Source organism: Meleagris gallopavo, chromosome 2 (assembly GCF_905368555.1).
Source record: "Meleagris gallopavo chromosome 2, MGAL_WU_HG_1.1, whole genome shotgun sequence".
NCBI lineage: Eukaryota > Metazoa > Chordata > Aves > Galliformes > Phasianidae > Meleagris > Meleagris gallopavo.
In genome coordinates, this window is record NC_139405.1 from 103,464,396 (window position 1) to 103,483,125 (window position 18,730).

The 18,730-nt window shown below is 43.5% G+C and overlaps 1 protein-coding gene across 2 annotated transcripts; it reads left to right on the top strand.

Moving 5' to 3' along the window:
- Positions 1-6: 6 nt before the first annotated feature.
- On the top strand, positions 7-18,456 carry ZNF512 (zinc finger protein 512). 2 transcript variants are annotated; one of them, XM_010708003.4, is made up of 14 exons: positions 7-235; positions 1,978-2,039; positions 2,413-2,621; positions 4,839-4,928; positions 6,104-6,187; positions 7,402-7,526; positions 7,895-7,981; positions 8,801-8,899; positions 10,401-10,568; positions 12,450-12,641; positions 13,165-13,266; positions 14,148-14,210; positions 14,698-14,796; positions 15,266-18,456. In XM_010708003.4, the coding sequence occupies exons 1-14, from the start codon at positions 221-223 to the stop codon at positions 15,560-15,562; spliced, it is 1,692 nt and encodes a 563-aa protein (XP_010706305.2). In that variant the 5' UTR covers positions 7-220; the 3' UTR covers positions 15,563-18,456. The 2 variants fall into 2 exon arrangements, with proteins under 2 accessions (XP_010706305.2, XP_010706306.2); XM_010708004.4 differs by having other exon boundaries at positions 4,842-4,928.
- Positions 18,457-18,730: the final 274 nt, after the last annotated feature.

Consider the following 18,730-nt stretch of genomic DNA (forward strand, 5'->3'; position numbering starts at 1 on the left):
GGAAGCTTTCGATGATTGGCTAGCAGCTTCCGGGATGTGGCCTGCAACTTCCGGCCTGGAGCCGCGCGCTCTCGAGGGTCGTTTCGCCGCCGGCCCGGACCGCGTAGAGGATTCGGCGGCGTCTCTGCGGCCTGGGAGCTGGCAGCTACTGGGAGGAGACGGTTGGAGGTGACCGGAAGGGAGCGGAGGGCCGTGCGTGCGGCTCTGCGGTGGCGTCGCCATGCCGGGCAGCGCGGTGAGTGCCTGGCGGAGGCGATCCGGAGCCGTGCGGCCCCGCTGTGGTGTGGGAGGAGCGGGGAGGTTCGGGGAGGGAGAACGGATCTCGGTATTTCGGGTCTCTTCCTCGCTTCGAGAGTCAGCCGGGTAACGGCGATAGGACGTGAGGTGATGGCCTTAAGCTGTGCCATGAGAGGTTCGGGTTGGGTGTTAGGAAATGTTTCTTTTCTGGAAGAGCGGCCAGGTATCGGCACAGCTGAACAGGGAGTGGCGGGGTCACCGAACCCGGAGCTGTGGAGATGTGGCACTGAGGGATGTGGGCTGGGCGGGGGCAAACTGACGCTTGGACTTGATTACTGCAGAGGTCTGTTCCAACTTTAATGATTCTATGGGCCCAGAAGGGTGCTGGGCCTGCCCCGGGGCTTTCCCCGTGGGGATGGGGACAGGCAGCATGGGGCAGTTTCTGTTTCCACTGACTTCTTTTCAGTAACTGAGAAGTTACTCAGTTCATCAGCACATCTCTTTTTCTTGTTGCTTCAGATCGTTTACAACGACCTAAATTCTTCGTACTGATTTTGGATTATTTTACAAAGCTTAGTAGTGCTAAAAATAGCCAAACATGTGCTGTGTTTGTCAGTCATGGAGGTTCTTCTCATGATGGATCAGGGCAGATGATTAAAGCAGACTGTGCTCATTCATTTTGTCGTTATAACATCACACATAGATGGCCTGATTTTTTTTCTAGCTGCTCATCACACTGAGGTTCCTCCACCTTTCTGACATAAAGTTTCCCATATACTCTTGTATATACTACTGGCAGCATGTAAACTCTTATCAAAGTAATGCAAACACAAACCTTCAACTGGTTTTTCATCTAGAGAAGAGGGAAGAGTAAACTATTGTCTGCTCCTATACATAAATTAAGGAGGAAGTTTTTCAGCCAGAGGGTGGTGAGGCACTGGAACAGGTTGCCCAAGGAGGCTGTGGATGCCCCATCCCTGGAGGCATTCAAGGCCAGGCTGGATGTGGCTCTGGGCAGCCTGGTCTACTGGTTGGAGACCCTGCACATAGCAGGAGGTTGGAACTGGGTGAGCATTGTGGTCCTTTTCAACCCAGGCCATTCCATGATTCTGTGATATGGTTGTCTACATACCAGGAACAAAGTACAGCAAATTAGTGGTTTATACTGACTTCAAAATGTCAGTGGTGTCTGTTAGATTGCATGTTTTAATAGGAACATAAGAAGTAGCAAGTGATAAATGACAGAACAACAAGAAGTTAAAGGAAATAGTTGAGCAACTTTTGGAGTGTGACAAAATAATAGAAATTAAGGATGAAAAAAGAATTCAAAGAGTGTAGAGACAGCATTCTTGGCCTGGAAAATGCAAGAATTATTATGGGAAAAGGCACCATAGAAAAGCCAGTAGATTACAATCTTACTTGTGGTTATGTGGGAAGGTGTGGGCAGAAAGCAGGTATCACTGAATTAAAGACAGAAAAACTGCATCATGCCGCAGTGCAAGGAGGATGATTGGATTTCATATGGGAAGGGGTGAGGGGCTTGTGGCTATTCTGATTGGAGTTCTACTTTAGCTGGAAGTGAAAGGGTTCCTTGTCACAGAACAGCTTCCTTGTTGCAAAAGATGTTTTTTTCCTATTCAAAGAATGGTATGCTCATCCTCAAAGTGCAGATGATTGTGCTTGACTGGAAAAAATCAGAGAAATTATACTGCTGATGTGAATTGTGTTCTGTTTTGTTAGGCTACCAGTGCTGCGCATCATGGACAGAAGGGCAAGAGGCCAAGGTCTCTGGAAAACAAAAAGTATGTAATATTTTGTGTAGACTTTGACTGAGGGGCCAAAAAAAAAAGTTGAGGTTCCTGTTGAAAAGCTGCACCTGACTTTTATGAAATAGTCTAAACGTTAACAGCTGCGATGATTTTTGTTTGTTTGATGAAGTCTCAGGTGAGATCCACACTGGCCCCTGATGGCTTATAGAGAAGTATTTATTTTTACACTGTGATGAATTTGTGATTGTTCCTTTCACTGAAATGCTGAGGTAGGATGAATATCTTTTTACTGATGCTCTCAGTACTGATGTCAAACTCTTACAGATATATTGAATAATAATAATATATAGCTGACATCTTCCAGTTCATAGAATTCATAATGAGATTTCAAATTGATGTTTTCCAGGACTAAACAATTTGAGGAGATGGAAACTACTCCCCTAGGATTGAACAGTAATTATAATGAGACAGCCAGCAACATTTCTTCTGGCTCACAGAAGAGTGCAATGAATGGAAGAGCAGAGTCCAGAAGCAAGCGGACCATTCGTCGGCCTGCCTACTGGCTGGAAATGAGGGGCATAAAAAACAATGTGAACAAATCTTCAGATGAAAAAGGTACTCGTCACTCTTGGCTCAGTGCAAAACTGTTTTTCCTCTTCAGTTCTTTCACAAGAGATGGAGAGACTGGATGATTTCTGAAAGACGTGCTGCAGTTCAGCCACAAATTACAAGCTTGATCATGCTGATATGTTGGGATGCTTACACTTCCTCCACTGCAGAAGTGTAGATTTAAATTTTCTGGTGTTATGCAGTTCCTTTTAAGTGACTTGTCTATTAAATTTAGTGATTCTGTGAGTGGTATTAGTTTCCTCTGAAGAAGAGGAGCGTGTAGGGCATCTGCCAATCATTCCAGCATTATACTGTAATAACTTGAAAAATAGAACAAGCAGTGCTAAAAACATACAGAAGCAAATCAGTATGCAGTATTTTGGTTTAGTGGCTTTTGTGGTTGTTAGATTTTTGGTGGGGAAGAGGGTTTAATGTTTTTATAATTGTTGTTTTCTCTTTACTGTCATTTATGATTTCCTTACTTGGAGTGGATGGGGTCTTATGTTGTTTTAGGGACATTCAGATTTCCTGGCTTAAGAATCATTTTTCAAACTTTTTGCGTGGCTCTTCTTTCTTTAATGCTTTTTCCTCCTCTCACTAAATTGGAACCTGTGTATTATCCTGTTGCAGGGAGGACCAAATATTAACTTGATAAAGGTGAGGTTGCTGCAGCTTCATGCCCATAGGTCCAACCAGTAGCAAGACTGAGCATATATATTCCCATGAGTACAAACATGTATATTCAGTACATGTATACACAGCCAGCCATACAGATCAACAGAAGTGGATGTGCTCAGCACTCACACAGACAGCACTGATGGCTTCCATCCCATTTCCCTCTCTGGCTGATCAGCGTGGAGATATGTTAGTGAGAAATAAAAAGGTGTATATACACATATATCAAACATATATATCTATCTATGTTTGTACACAGGGTGAATCCCTCCTGTAGCTGAATTAGGCATTGGCCTCTGGATCCTGGTCTGCCCTGTTGCTGGTACAAGGACATACTGGTGCCTTGTGCCTGCAGAGCCACTCCAGGTGCTGGTGTGCACCTCCTTTCAGACATGCTCAGACTTGCATATTCTGAGGGGAGTTGGCTGGAATTCCCCTCCTGCCTCTGATCACCAGTTTCCACTTGTTGTTCTGCCTTACCACGTATGCATGCATACACCTGGCTCCGTTTTCTTCCCCTTCTCACCCAGTAGTCCAATTGGCATTTGCATGCAATCACACTCACACTCATTCCAGTTGGTGGCACCACAGACACACTGGCCACTATGACCTGTATTGCTTAAGTAAGTCTCCCTGCAGTCACCTATGGACGTAGGTCCACAAAATATAGAGTCCTGCACACAGAGACTACACTCATTCATTTGTAGGTATGAGCAAACTTGTGTGCTGACCAACTGCTTGTTTACAAGCAAGTGGCCATACCCTCTGTTTTCCCACATGTTCTTCCCCAAACCACCTCATTCCCTCCCTTTCCTTGACTTTAATGTCTTGTGTAATGCTTAAATGGTCTTTGGCTGCATTGCATATATCCCGTAACCCCAGGCATTAACAAGATACCACCAGTTCAACACACTTCCCATTCCAAAGCAAGCTCCAGGGAGCAATTCCCATTGATTCACCTTGAATCTTGTACCTAAAAGGTGAGGTATCACAGAATCACAGGTATCACAGATGGGTATCACAGGAAGAACGTACCTGTTTCTTTGAATCCCTAATTTGCCTGCCGTGGCATCACGCTGTACTTCTCTGCACTCATGGAGGGTCATAAGACACTATTCTGAGTACATAAGGAGGTGTAAGTGCTGGCAGCTTTCTGCGTCTTCGATGAGCCTGCAGATAGTGAGGATAGGCAGGACATTATCCACGTTTTCCCACCTTTCATCGTCTCTCTGTGCTCCTTTTTGTGTGTGCAGATGAGCTTTTTATGACATAACGTAGCAACTTCTGGCTCTCTTCTAAGCAGTACAGCTTTCCCAAGCCGTGCTATTGCACTGCTCTTTCCATGTCTTCTGTATTGGAGGATTGCAGACCGTGTTGTTCCTGATATGAATGGGTCATAAAGCTGTGTAATTACCTCACTGGTGTCCAGGTGCCTCACCAAAACTACTTTTTTCTTTAAAAGTATAAGGAGAAACTGAGGTAGCAGACAGCTGCTGTTATGCAGGCGGAGTTTAATAAGACTGAAGCATTTCTTTTCTTGTTTGTTAGCAGAAGTGCTTTTGAAAGGCAAGAGGAAATCTGAGCACGGGGAAGGTGAAGATCTTAAAGACACTCCCAAGAAGAAGCAGAAGATTTCTGGTAATATTAAATAACTTTTTATTTCTAGTTACAGGCATACAGATACTTCAGACTTCCTTTCTGCCCAAATACTGTCCTCCATGTCTCTTTCTGATTCTGTGTATCTTGTAGGATGCTGCTGAATAGTGTTGTTTGTTGTTTTTTTTATGGTGGGGGGTGATTATTCTTATTTCACTCTCTCTTAAAGTTGAGCAGAGGGAGGGAAAAAGGAAATAGAGCAAAAACAATCCGGTCAAGTTCATTTTAGTTTCCCAAAAGATTCTGAACTAAATAATCAGGCAAATTACTTGTATACCTCTGGAGATTGCTGAGTACATGATGGAACATGAAGCTGCATCAAGGAAGGTCATATAGGAGTTAGGAAGAGGTTCTGCACCAAAGGGTAGTGAGTGTGGAATGGACCCTGAGCTGCTGGAGTTCAACAAGTGTTTGGACAACGCTTTCAGACATAGGACAATCCAGAAATCAAACCCTATGTGGAGCCAGGTGAAATCAGTGAACCTGCAGGGTCTCTTCTAACACAAAGTATTCCATGATTCTTCCTATGAACCCTCTTAGCACGCTCCTAGAGAGTGTAAGATCTAATGTGAGATAAAAACAGATGTTATCCTCAGATGTTTGAGCAGGAGTGTAGACTTTCAGGCATGACATAACCTTTTTCACTCTGCTGCAGGGTCTCTCACAAAGTACTGTTTCCAGCAAGCAGTTCAGGAAACTTGTAAATCAAATGAAGAAAGTGTAGAGAGAAAAAAAGAGTAGAAAACACAACCCATGGGAAAATACTGAAACAATAAGAGGTATTTAGTCTAAAGAAAACAAGAACAAGTAGAGGAAGGGGACTGACCATTTTGTTGCTACCAAGTCACTAAATTGCCTTATCTGTGCTGTGAACTGATGATATGTTTGGGTGTAAAGAGTTCCCATCCTAAGAGCTTTGCGTACGAACAGCCATAGATTATAAATGTGTGGATGACACTGAGGCCTGCAGCTGCAAACAAATGTGGATTTTGAGAGAGAGGAGAGATTATAATCTTTAAGTTCTTTTAAAGAAGTAAAATGGACCATTTCTGAATGAGTAGTCTTGAGGCAGCAGGCTGACTAGCACTAGGCAAGCTCTGCTTTTTGTGTAACGAGGCTCACAGAATTAAGTCTCTTGCTTTTCCTTGTTAAAACAGGAAAAAAGCGGCAATCAGGAGCACAACAAAACTCCAAAACAAAAAGCCACCATGTTCGCAAGGAACCAGAAACCTATGGCACAGGTAAGGAGGGAGGAGCAGTTGCTCAGAATTGCTTATAGAGCAGGTAAGAGATAGCTGTGATTCGGTGAGTTCACTCTGAGCAACATCTGTCTCTGTGATGTTTCCATTTTGTCTTTCACTGTTGAGTGGCTGCTTGTTGGAGCATTGCAGAGCAACATTGAAGGGACAGCATGCTCTCTGTGGTTTCATGAGGTTTAACCCTAAAAATAATGTATAATGGGACACTGAAGGAGGAATCGTTTCAGTTAGGTAAAAGCCTGCTAAAACAGTTTCAGTGTGAAACTCACAGAAATATGTATACTTTTTTACTCAGCAGAATATATTTGGAGGAAAAACTGCCACACTTACTGTCACATCTCTTCTGGTTACCTGATAGCCAGAGACCTAAGCAGTCTATGCTGGAAAGTTAGCGTTGTAGCCTTGATTCAGCATTGGCTTGCTATCTGTAGCTCACAGCACTTACTAATTACTCTAGCAAGTGCTGTTTGATTCATTGACTTTTCTGCTGACTACTCAAGGAGGGACAAACCCTTCTTGTTATGACTGGGCAAAGAGAAAAGCCTAGTTTTATAAGAAGATATTTTTATAGTAAGAATTAAAGCAGGTGGCTTTTAAGCCACTTTCTTCCCAGAACTCATATCAGTAATTTATAATCCTTGTGGATAGAGCTTCTCCTTTGCATTTCAAAAGTGGCCAGGCACTGAAAACCAGGCCTCGCAGGATGCTTTTCCCTAGCTGTAGGATTGAGAGGATAGGCATAGTGGTGCAGCTCCTTTCACTTTTGGTGCCAAAATCACTGTCTGACATAAGTGGAGCTCATAAGATTTGTTTGGTAGAATTGAACCATGGACTTTGTCCCAAAAACTGTTCAGTCACATCTGTCACCACTTTCATGAAAAGTGTTTTGCCAAAAGTGCATGCTAAAGTAACTCTGTAATGAAAATGAATGAAGGAGAAATCTCTGTTGAACAGCTAGAACTCTTCTCACAAAAAGAAAGCAGTGTTGAGTGTTCTTATCAAACCATCTTCCTAAAGGTGTGATGTGTGCCGTGTTACATGGTGCATTTAAAGCTGGTAATGAGCTGAAACTCCTGGAGTAGGACGCAAGTTTGGTGGCATGTGATTCATTTCCTCCGGGGATACATTGTGCACATTGATGGGAAAAAAAAAGATCTTGTGTTGCCAGGTTTATTGCAATTCCTTTGTTTTGACAGGTAGCATAGAAGAGCAGTGGTCTTTGGAAATTCAGGACAAAGGTCGAGTTACTTGTCCTACCTGCCGGGCTGTGGTGAGAAAGACTGTAGAAGGACTGAAGAAACACATGGCAAATTGCAGACAGGTGAGAACAAGAGAGATGTTTTCTGAACTCTCTTCAGCTTACTGATAGATGGTGCCTGCAGGTGGATTTTTGTTGCAGTTAAAACCAGTTTTGTCTCATTATCGTGTCTCTAAGCAAGAGATTTTTATCTGTAGAGGCTGCAGGTGGTGCTTCCAGCTCAGTCTGTCGCTGGAGTTTTGGTGTAGTGACTAAAAGTGTACCTATTTCATTGCTTCCTAAGTTGTACTCTCCATAAAATCTATTTTATTTTTAATGGACAATTTCCAGGCCTAAATACAGCATTCTGCTCGTGCTCCTTTCTCCCAGAAACTTTCCCACTGCTTTGGTTAATTTGCAGTTACACTCACGGTGTCCTTATCTATTTGTAGGAAACGTTTGCATGTCATCACTGTGGGAAACAGCTGAAGTCTTTAGGAGGAATGAAATACCATGTCATGGCAGACCACAACAGTCAGGTAACACGGTCACTCTACATCTGAAAGTCTTACAGGGGAGATGGTCTTTTAATCCTTCCCTGATACACACACAGAAAGTGAATATTGTGGTTTCTATCAAGTGTAGCTACTCAAATCTCATTTCATCTGTATTCTCATTATTTTAAGGTTGTAGATCTGGAATACAGTAGTAAGTTAGCAGAGATGGTAGGGATGCTGCTTCTTTAAAACAGCAGATGAATTTTATGCTCATTGTTCCTTAGACTGCATTTTTCAGTCCTTTGGTTGAAAGTAGCAGTTTTTCTATATGCATGGCAGCTTTTAGTTCTTTACAAGTTCAAAGGTAAAAAAAAAAAAAAAAAAAAGGAAAAAGCCATTTTGTTCTTGCCTACTTGCTGTAAAGATACAAATGCTGCAGTCTGTTTTTCCTCTTTGCTATTGCTGTAGAGAAGGTAATGTCTGCTGTTGTCATTGTGAAACATTAGAACTTTTTTTCTTTGAGAAGTTTGGATAGTATTTGGAAAAATACCTCACAGGTGTGATTTAACAGTAAATGTTAAAGATGTAGGATAAAGGTGAGTTAGTGCTTTCCACAGGCAGGAGGGGAGCAAAGAAATACACACCCATGTCCATCCCAGCAGCTATAGTTTGAAACTGCATGCTGCCAATTCCTTGTTCAATCACAGCTACCTGCAAAGTGGTTTTCAGGCAGTTCACTCCTTTTAAAGACAGTTCAGTTTTTCTGGGGTACAGATGGGGTCACTGTATTAAATCCACTTCTGTAAGATCTCAGTGCTGAGCATCCTGCATTTTTTCTTTCATCCTTCTGCTGTTCTTTAGCCAGTTGTGAAGGAAGGAGGAGAATTGGATGAGCAGCTTGAGCGAGATCGCCTTCGGAAGGTTTTGAAGCGTATGGGAAAGCTGAAGTGTTCAAGGCAGGTGAGCTGCATTGTCTTAATCATCCTAAATTGAACAGCAGCAGATGCATGGACATGTAATTCTGTGAAAGTTCTGCTGGATGTGCTTTCGGTGCTGGTAAAAGATGACTGTTTGTATATCCTAGCTGTACTTTAAAGACAGGATAGTCTCTTGAGAGGCTTTGAAGGAATGCTGTGTAACCAGGAAGTCAGTAGGAGGCATGGAGAATTTTCTCTAAACAATTATGCAGCACTGAGCTTAGAGAACAAATTTTAAAATAACTGATGCTTGATGAGAACCTCTTAACTGAAAAAAACAGGAGTCCAATCAGTGCTGGTTGAATTAACTAGAAGCATTAGGGCTTTGCTCTTGACTCACTTAGGTGACATTCTCTTGCCTGTACTAGAAAGCTGATCAGCTTTGCTTACTGTCTGATCCCCATTTGCACTCAAAGAGAGGATTATTAGGCTGGTTATGAAAATAGAGGTTTTATTTTTGATTTCCTAATTTTTTTCAAATGGCTTCTTTAGACCGATTGTGTAAATGTCGATTGAGCAAAGGTATGACTGAACTTCAGAAGAGCAAGCTTCTGCCTTTTTAAGGAATTACCAGACAAGCTGTTTATGCCCCATCCCTGGAGGTGTCCAAGGCCAGGTTGGATGAGGCCCTGGGCAGCCTGATTTGGTGGGTGGCAACCAGCACGTGGCAGGGAGATTAGAAGTGGATTGGTTTTGGATCCCTTCCAACCCAAGCCATTCTGTGCTAAGTGCTTTCAGTTGAGGATGTCAGGGAGGAGGAAGTTTAAAGGATAACAACTTACCTTGCAACAGTATTGCAGACTGTTCATAGAATAAAGCAGTTGTTAAGGTTGAAAGGGTTCTCCTGAGATCATCTGGTCCAAGTCCTGGGCTCCAGAAAGGTCATTTAGAGGTCCTTGAGTATTTGGTGTGTTGATGTCTCCAAGGGGGGACTGGAAGGATATTGATTTCTTTCCTGTGTGCACCAAAAGTATTGTATTAATGTGTACTTCTTTCCTTCCTTAGTTGTTTGTAATAGCTGTAAAGATGTAAGTGACATCTGCATGAACTGCTGGAGTTTATTGCCCTCCTCTGCAGTTTGAGATGTGATCTGTATTCTAGGAACTCCCGAAAGTTTTATTTACCATTTCCATAATGCTGCATTCTAGACATTTCAACCACCCAACCAAGTGTTGGCTCTTTCTCTGCCCACATCTTCTATTTGTATCTCAGAATCTTTGTTTTGGGCATCCTTCTTTAATGTCTTGTTTCTTTACTCCTTATACTGAAATTTTCTGTTCCGTGCTTCCCACAGAGAAGTTCTCAGAAGCAATTTCTCCCAACTGCAGTCAGCCCTTTATGCCAGATTTTGTCTAGTTAGAGATTAAAGATCACTGTCTGATTGTCTCTGGTTTGTCAGGAAATCTGGTAGCACTTTTATCAGCAGTGCTCTTATAATCACTTGGAGAGCATTTGATGTATGTGTTTTTCTTCCACGTTGACAGGGCTGCACAGGCAGCTTCACTAGCATAATGGGATACCTGTATCACATTAAAAAATGTGGGAAGACTGCTTCTGAGCTGGAGAAAATGGCAATGAAGTGCCATCATTGTGAAAAAGCATACAGATCAAAGGCAGGACTTGTATACCACCTCCGAGCTAAGCATGGCCCGGTAAGTGCTGATTGCTGTAGTTACCAGAATAGTGATGTGATGTTTCAGGCCAGCATGTCCAGAGAAGGGCCACAAAAATGATCCAAGGGATGGAACAGCTCTCCTATGAAGGCAGGCTGAGAGAGCTGGAGCTGTGCAGCATGGAGAAGAGAAGGCTGTGAGGTGACCTGAGAGCAGCCTGTCAGTATCTAAAGGGGAGCTACAGGAAAGAAGGGGACAGACTCTTCAGCAGGGGCTGTGGTGATAGAACAAGGGGAAATGGCTTCAAACTTAAAAAGGGTGGATTTAGGTTGGATATAAGGAAAAAGTCTCTTACTGTGAGGGTGGTGAGGCACTGGAGCAGGTTGCCCAGAGATGTAGTGAATGCCCCGTTCTTGGAGGCTTTCAAGGTCAGGCTGGAGGTGGCTCTGAGCACCTGATCGAGTGTAGGTGCCCCTGTTCATTGCAGGGGGAGTTGGATGAGATGACCTTTGAAGGTCCCTTCCTACTCAAACAATTCTATGAAAGCAAATATAGAATTCATTCATTACTTCCCATCAATAGGCAAGTGTTTAGCCATTTCCAGGAAAGCAGGGCTTCATCATTTGTAGCAATTACTTGAGAAGACAAATGCCATAGCTCTTAATAATCACCCCTTCCTCCTCTCTTTTATTGCTGAGCATGATGTCATGCAGTACAGAAGATCACTTTGGTCAGTTAGGGTCAGCTGCCCTGGCTGTGTTCCCTCCGGCTTCCTGTGCACCTCAGGTTACTCACTGCTGGGTTAGCATGAGAAACAGAAGTGGTCTTGTTGCTGTATAAGCACTGTTCAGCAATAGCCAAAGCAGTGGTGTCTTATCAGAACTGCTGTTGTGATAGACACAGTACCCTACAAGCTACTGTGAAGAAAATTAAGTCTGTCCCAGCCAAAACCAATACACATGTAACCTTGTGGAGCTTCCTGTTACGTTGTTGTTTGCTCTTAGAAGAGTCATCACTGGATCAGAGGTGGCCAGCAGGGACAGGGAGGTGATTGTCCCCCTCTACTCTGCTCTTGTGAGGCCCCATCTGCAGTACTGCGTCCAGGTCTGGAGCCCCCAGTACAAGAAAGACAGGGAGCTGTTGGAGAGGGTCCAGAGGAGCCACAGAGATGATCAGGGGGCTGGAGCACCTCCCCTACAAAGACAGGCTGAGGGAGCTGGGCTTGTTCAGCCTGGAGAAAAGAAGGCTGTGGGGTGACCTCATTGCAGCCTTTCAGTACCTAAAGGGAGCCTACAAACAGCAGGGGAATCAACTCTTTGAAAGGGTAGATAACTGCAGGATGAGGGGAAATGGTTTGAAGTTGGGGGAAGGAAGCTTTATGTTGGATGTGAGGGGGAAGTTCTTTACAGAGAGAGTGGTGAGGTGCTGGAACAGCTGCCCAGAGAGGCTGTGGATGCCCCGTCCGTCCCTGGAGGTGTTGAAGGCCAGGTTGGATGGGGCCCTGGGCAGCCTGGGCTGGTATGAAATGTGGAGGTTGGTGGCCCTGCATGTGGCAGGGGGTTGGAGCTTTGTGATCCTTGAGGTCCCTTCCAACCCTGGCCATTCTGTTTTTCTGTGAACAGAACAAGCAACACTATTATTGTTGTCCATGTGGTTTTTACAGTGAAAGATGTGGTATCCTTTCAAAATAGTGGCTGTGTGAAACTCTCTGCTTGAGCCCTACTGCTGTGTCAGTGGGTAGATCTGGAGATCTGTCTTGGTAGGTAGTGGGATGCACTTCTGTCGGTGAACCACAGCTGCTGCAGCATTTCTGTGAGGGATTTGGCTGAGTATTTATTCACAGTATTTAGTGTAGCTGAACTAGGAAGTGTTGAGAAGGCTTAGGTTTTTTCTTCTTTTTTTTTTTAACCTTCATTGTAGGTTACGTTTCTCCATGAAGAAAGAACAGAGAGCCTGAAAGATGCAAAACGGGAGCAAAGTAGCACAGGTAGAGTTCAAAGGAGATCTGCAAAGGTGGCAATCTACTATCTCCATGAGCTAGCTGGAGAAGAGCTGGCCAAAGAGTGGCCCAAGAGAAGAGTGCCGCAGGACTTGATTCCAGATGATAGGAAGGTATAAGACCTTAAAAATGCTATACAGTGTTTGAATCTTTCTCCCTATCAAATGAGTCTGGTAGTGCTATCTTCCCAGTGCTGCCAGATTTACTGGCCCTTGGAATTTAATACTGAGGAAATGATACCTTGTGGAAGAGATGAAGTTTCTCACACTTTCTGATCTTAGATTAAGCTATGACTACATTTAGCAATTACTATGGTGTAAGTATTTTATTCAGGCAGGCTGTAGTGGCTTTACAGCTACAATAGCAATAGTACTTTAATTTCCAGTAGTCTCAAGTATGAAAGCAGTTATAGACAGTATGTTGCTCACAAGTTAGTATTCTAGTATTTAAGGGGGTTTCCAGATTCAGTTATGTATGTAGATGGGTGGGAGAAGACTGTTTATTGAGAGTTTGGCTATTAGAAGTGCTGTTTCACTTTCTACCCTGTCACAAAAACAGGGAGAGGAAAGGGATGTGTTTGTCACATTGTGTAGCTAGCTTTGCTTTCCAGCTTTCAATTCCATCTCTTTATCTCAGCTGAAATACACCCGTCCTGGATTGCCCACATTTAGTCAAGATGTGCTGTGCAAATGGAAAACAGAAATAAAGATGTACCGAAGAGTCCACTGTCCAAATCAGGTAATTCTTTCTGAAGACTCAAAGGTGGCTGATTTCAGGTCTGTATGAGCCAACAGCTTTCCATAGCCTTGAAACTGCAGTTTCTGTCTCTGCAGGAGAGAAATTCTGCTCCGTCTCTGTATGGTGGTTCACTGTAGCTAAGACCCTGTTTGATCCCTCTGGAGATGTGTTTGTCCTCTTCTGAGCTAATAACTTTCAGAATTAGACAGCTTTCAGGCCCCATTGGAGGAAGCTATCATGGTGATGCATATGATGTGGAGTGCCAAGGATCTGGATACAGAGACAAAGACTTCCCCCTCCCTGTCCCACTCACAACGCTCTCCTCATTACCAACTATAAGAATCACAGTATGATGTCTTACTTCATTTACACCCAGAAAGCAGCTGTCCTACTTCACCAAGCAGTATCCCAGAAGCACGCCTTGCACTTAATCTCCTGTTTCAGGTTCTGAGCTGTCAGCTGAGCATAATCTAGTATCCTGAGACCGACACACCTACAGCTCCACATGGGGTAGGCCTTAAAGCTGCCTTTTAATGGGGACCATTGATGTTACATGCAGCAGTTCAGCTCTGTGCCACTAGGTACAAGGTGAGGGCAGGAGAGGTTGTAGTGTCGCCTTCTTGTGACATGTGCTTCATTCAAAACAAATCTATGATCTTAGTCAGGCTTTTGATAGAGGGTGATTGTAACTCACTAAAATCTTAAGTCCCTTGTGAAGGTCTTTACAAGAAGCTTTCTGGCTCTCTACGACTTGATATCTCCTTTCCTCTTCCTGTCTTATACCTTTGGGTAATGTGTTCCGGATAATAAGACTCTCTTAACTGGGAAGAAGTGATTTCTAACTAAACTTTTGCTGACACAGACAATTTTTGCCGTTTCAGGGTTGTGAATCTGCATATGGCACTCTCTCAGGACTCAAATCTCACCTCGGCACTTGCACCCTGGTTGGTAGCATTCCTTGTACTTACTGTCTTTCATACCAATATCCTGACTGTGCCTGTCCATCTGATATACCTTTGTTCAACCCACTGTCCTGCCATCTCCTAATCAGAATTTCTCACAATTTGAGTGCTTCTCTATGTGCCAGTGGGGTTGCCATTGTAAACACCATTTGAAGGAAGGAGGGAGCATCTTAATGGTATGCATTTTAGTGAAGCTGCAGTCCTACCTTTAGATCCAAAAATGCAAGAGCATTTTTTTTACAGGAACAGCACTAGAGACCTTACAGAATCTCACAGGGTTGTTCTATGCTTTGTGGATGTAGCTGGTCTATCATGTCAGTGTTCCTGTACAGATAAAGCATTGTCCGGTATGAATAAGAGATTGTACTTCTTACTGCTAGGTTACATCTGTACAAGATAGAAGTACATTATATAGTGTATCAGCCTTCTAAGGAGCAATAGGTGATATATTTCTTTGTTTTGGTGCCAGGGAGATTTTGTGGCTGGCAAATACAAGTGTCTCCTGTGTGAGAAAGAATTCATTTCAGAGAGTGGAGTCAAGTATCATATCAACTCTGCACACGCTGAGGTAAGGCAAGGAGAATTGAAGTCCTCAAGCCTTAGTTTGTGGGGAAGGGTCTTGGGAAGGAATTGCATGCTGCCTACCCTATTTTACTCTTTCCTTGCTTGCTGCTGGCAGTGGGGCCCTGAGCTCAAGTGGCATTTGATTGCTTAAACATAGCTACTTTTATGTGTTGGTCTGGGGAACAAATGTTGTGTCATGTCACAGGTCTTGGCCTGGGTGATTGCTGTTCAGTTTAGCTTTTCACCATTTTCTCTGCCTTTAGACAGCCAATTTCTAAGTCAGATCTGACTGTTCTGAGACAAAGTGACACCTGATGAGAAGCTTCAGAGAGCAGAGCTTTGTTAGTTACTTTTCTAGATCTCATGTTTCAACAAACATTTGTCTCATGGATTCAACTTTCATTATAAGTCCTGCTAAACTTTGTGTGGTGTTTCCACTACTAGTACCAATCTGTTGCCTTCTAACCCTCCAGGACTGGTTTGATATGAACACAAATACCACCAAAAGCTTTGAGAAACTAATGAAAATCCGCCAAAGAGAAGAGCAGAGGAAGCAACGGAAGAAACATCCTTTGACCCAAGGCAAAAAGAAGAGAACTGGGTCCTTGGCTACTAAGAAGCTCCCCAGTGCTAGAGCTGAGAAAATGAGAAGTAAGAGAGGCCGTCCAAAGCAAGTGCACAGTGAGAACGAGAGAAGTGAGGAAATGGAACCTCAAGTTGCACAGAGAGACAAATTTCCAAAATCCAGCCACAAGCGAGGCCGGAAATAAACCCTAGGAGATGGGAAGAAGTAATTCTAAATCTTTTCAGTTACAAGCTCTGTTTCTTTCAGTCTCATCACCCACAGCCTCATAACCCACAGGATTAACACAAGCAACTGAATGCCTTTGGGACTGTGACTTCATTCCCTCTGTGATGCGTGTTTTGGAACTGTTGCATCTGGTCAGTTGTGAGAAACTGTGAACCAAAGCTGTGGTACAGAGACAGTCTGTCCCGGTTTAGGAGAGGCAAGGGGATTAGCAGTGTACCCACTGTGGTTTTTGTTCTGGTTGCAGTCTCAGTTTGAGTCACATTAGTTGCTTGTTTAGGACTTTCAGCACAGTAGCTCATTTTGTCATCTTCCTCTGATGATGGGTGAGATCAGGGTTCTTTTTAAGCAGTTCTCCCTGTAAGGAGCTGGCTAGCACAGTGTTTACATCATTTAAGATGCTTTCTTGCACAGTATGCACACAAACTAAGCAGTGCTGTGCAAAATGCAAAGGCTTTAGCTTGCCTGGTGTATTCTTTAATAACTGGGCATTGAATGGATGAAGAAGCTCTTCCCATTCTGTGAGGAATAAATATTCACTGGCCTTTTGGAGACCCTCAGTGACAACATCATAAGGATGGCCTGCGTAGGCCCTCTGAAGCCAGCTTGTTTCAGACTCAACGGGGAAACAAACTCGCTTCAAGATGGTACATATCTACAATTGCAGCATTGGTAATGCTGCAGCCTAGGTAACGCTGCAGCCTGGAACCCATTGAGCTGCCTTGCCCCAGTGCACTGTGCTTTGTCATGCTCACGTAGTGTCCTTTTCTCTGCAAGTGAGTACTGTAGATTCTTTCTTTGTTACATTACATATTTCTTTTCAATACTACCGCTGTTATGTGGATGAGATATTTTAGCAGTGGCTTCCCTGTGTGGGAAAGAATAAAAGAAGGGGGTTAATTTTCTTTTTTTTCTTTTTAAGTCACATGTTGGTGTGAATTCTGGGGCATAGGGAATATCTTCTTGTGCTCCAGAAATGCACCAGGTATTAGGGAAACTAGCATGAAGCAGCAGCACGGGCAGTGCTGCTCTGTCTGTCAGAGAATGTATTCTCTCTGTTATCCAAAGACCCAGTATCCCAAGAAGTTGCAAAACTTGACCTTTTTCTTGCAGGTTTGCCAGCAGGAGAATAGACAGGTGGCTCCATGCTGTTTCCCTGTGAATTTTCCCAGGCTAACAAAACAGGCAGCTGGTGCTTAAGTTCACAGGGAAGCCATTGCAGCCCTTGGTGAACAGGCAGACTTACACATGCGTGTTACTACCAGAAATATATTGGCCCTGGTACTGGGAAGCACTATGGCCAGGGTGTCCTCGAGAGCTGCCTATGCACTAAGCAAAGCAGTAAGTAGTGAGACAGCACACAGTGCTCCATTATGATTGACACAGTGGTTACACTGCTTTGCTGGTTTTTTTTTAACCAGTTGTCACTCTGGTTGCAGTACTGCACCAAAAGTATAAACGTGTGCAGGGTGTACAAGGCTTGCAGCCAGAGGGGCAAAATAAAAATGTCACCAGTGTGAGAATGTGGTTTCTTGTCCGTTTGGTGTGTGGTATTCTGGCACCATCCCTACCTGCACAACACACCCCAGCCTGCTCACTTGGTTGTCATGCATGCTTACTGATGCTATTCGTTTCTCCACCCCGTTCCTCTTCAGTGCTGCCCTCTGCACAACTGTGCTTTGACCACGTTTACTGCCTTACTGATGGGCAACAAGATAAGCCCCTGCATTAAAGGAGGCTTTCCTTAGTGGGTTTTGGTCTATAGTCCTGTTTGCTGTCACTTTTAAGCCATTAATCAGCCTTGCTTTCTGGCTATGGGTACTTCTTTGTGACCATCTGGATTTTGTATTTACATCAAGATTGTATTCCCCCCACGTTACGTGATGTGTGGGGAAAAACACCATTATCCAAGAGTCCGTCCACAACCTGTTCATTCTCAGCTCTGTGTTAGGGCAGCTCATCTGCTGTCTTGGCTCAAGCTGATGAGTTGGTGGCACTGTTTCTGAGGAGTGTAATCTGTTTAGAAGCACCTGCTTCCTCCTGTAGGTGAACTAAGGCAGGCTGCCCAGCATGCATGCAGCGTACTGCTTGGAGGCATGGGAAAATCCAGGCTCAAGGAAGGGACTGAAAGTTGGGAATTCTGTCATGTGGATCTAGGCTTAATAACATATAAAAGTTGTACTACAGCCTATTGTGCTAAGATGTACTGTTTAAGCACCTGTGTGTCTACAGTTCACTCCTTCGTCAACGGTTCAGTTAGCCCAGCCCTCTGCAATTCCAGGTCAAAAACACTACCCCAGCATATTTGCCTTGGCAGTTACAAATAGAATTTGAGCATGTATGTATTTAGAAAGAGATCAGTTTCAATGTGAACGAAGTGACAGAAGAGACCAGCTGGTCACCAAGTAGTTGTTCCTGTGATTCATTACTCCAAAAGCAATGTGCCTTACTTCTCATTGGGATTGTTTTCAATTTCAGCTTCTGCATCTCTTATTGCTTGATCCTAGTAAATCAAATAGCCTTTACAGTATGGGAGGTTTCTTCCTGCGTATTTTCGATCATAAATAACTCCATGTAATTTTCTATATGAGCTAAAGAGGTTTTCTAGTTTCATTCAAAACAGTTTTCTTTTATTGTTGTTGTTCTGATTGTTGCTGATGTTTTATGTATTTAGCAGTGCAGAGACAGGAAACAGAAACCAAATGAAGTGTTCTGTAATAGTCTTTCTAACGTAGAATGCGATGATGATGTTGCTCTGCTCTTACCTATCTTTTTTTCACCCCCACAACTGTGTCATTATGCTGTTTATGTTCACTTTGCAATCTGCTCTATTAAATATCATTTTCAGTTCTGGAATTTGGTTGGAGGGCCTATTTCCTTTGTTTCTAGGACGTTTGCAAGGTTTCAATCCAGGCAGCACACTATCCACTGCTCTGTCCTCTGTACAACACTACGATACATTTCACTGCATAGCAGAGGCCGTAATTCAGTGTGATTTTGCTTGAGCCACCCTTTGAGATAACTTTGTTGTATAGTTTCTCATTGCTTTCATTTTCCATCAGCTTTTTTACCCTGCAGATTTGCATTGTAATTGTTTTATATTTTCATTAGCATTGTTGTTAGAAAATAT

What these genes read in the sequence shown, in the direction of transcription:
- ZNF512 (XM_010708003.4), top strand. An exon ending in TGATTCCAGATGATAGGAAG is followed by an intron (nt 12,642 to 13,164) that starts GTATAAGACCTT and finishes TCTTTATCTCAG; the next exon opens with CTGAAATACACCCGTCCTGG. An exon ending in GAGTCCACTGTCCAAATCAG is followed by an intron (nt 13,267 to 14,147) that starts GTAATTCTTTCT and finishes TTGCCGTTTCAG; the next exon opens with GGTTGTGAATCTGCATATGG.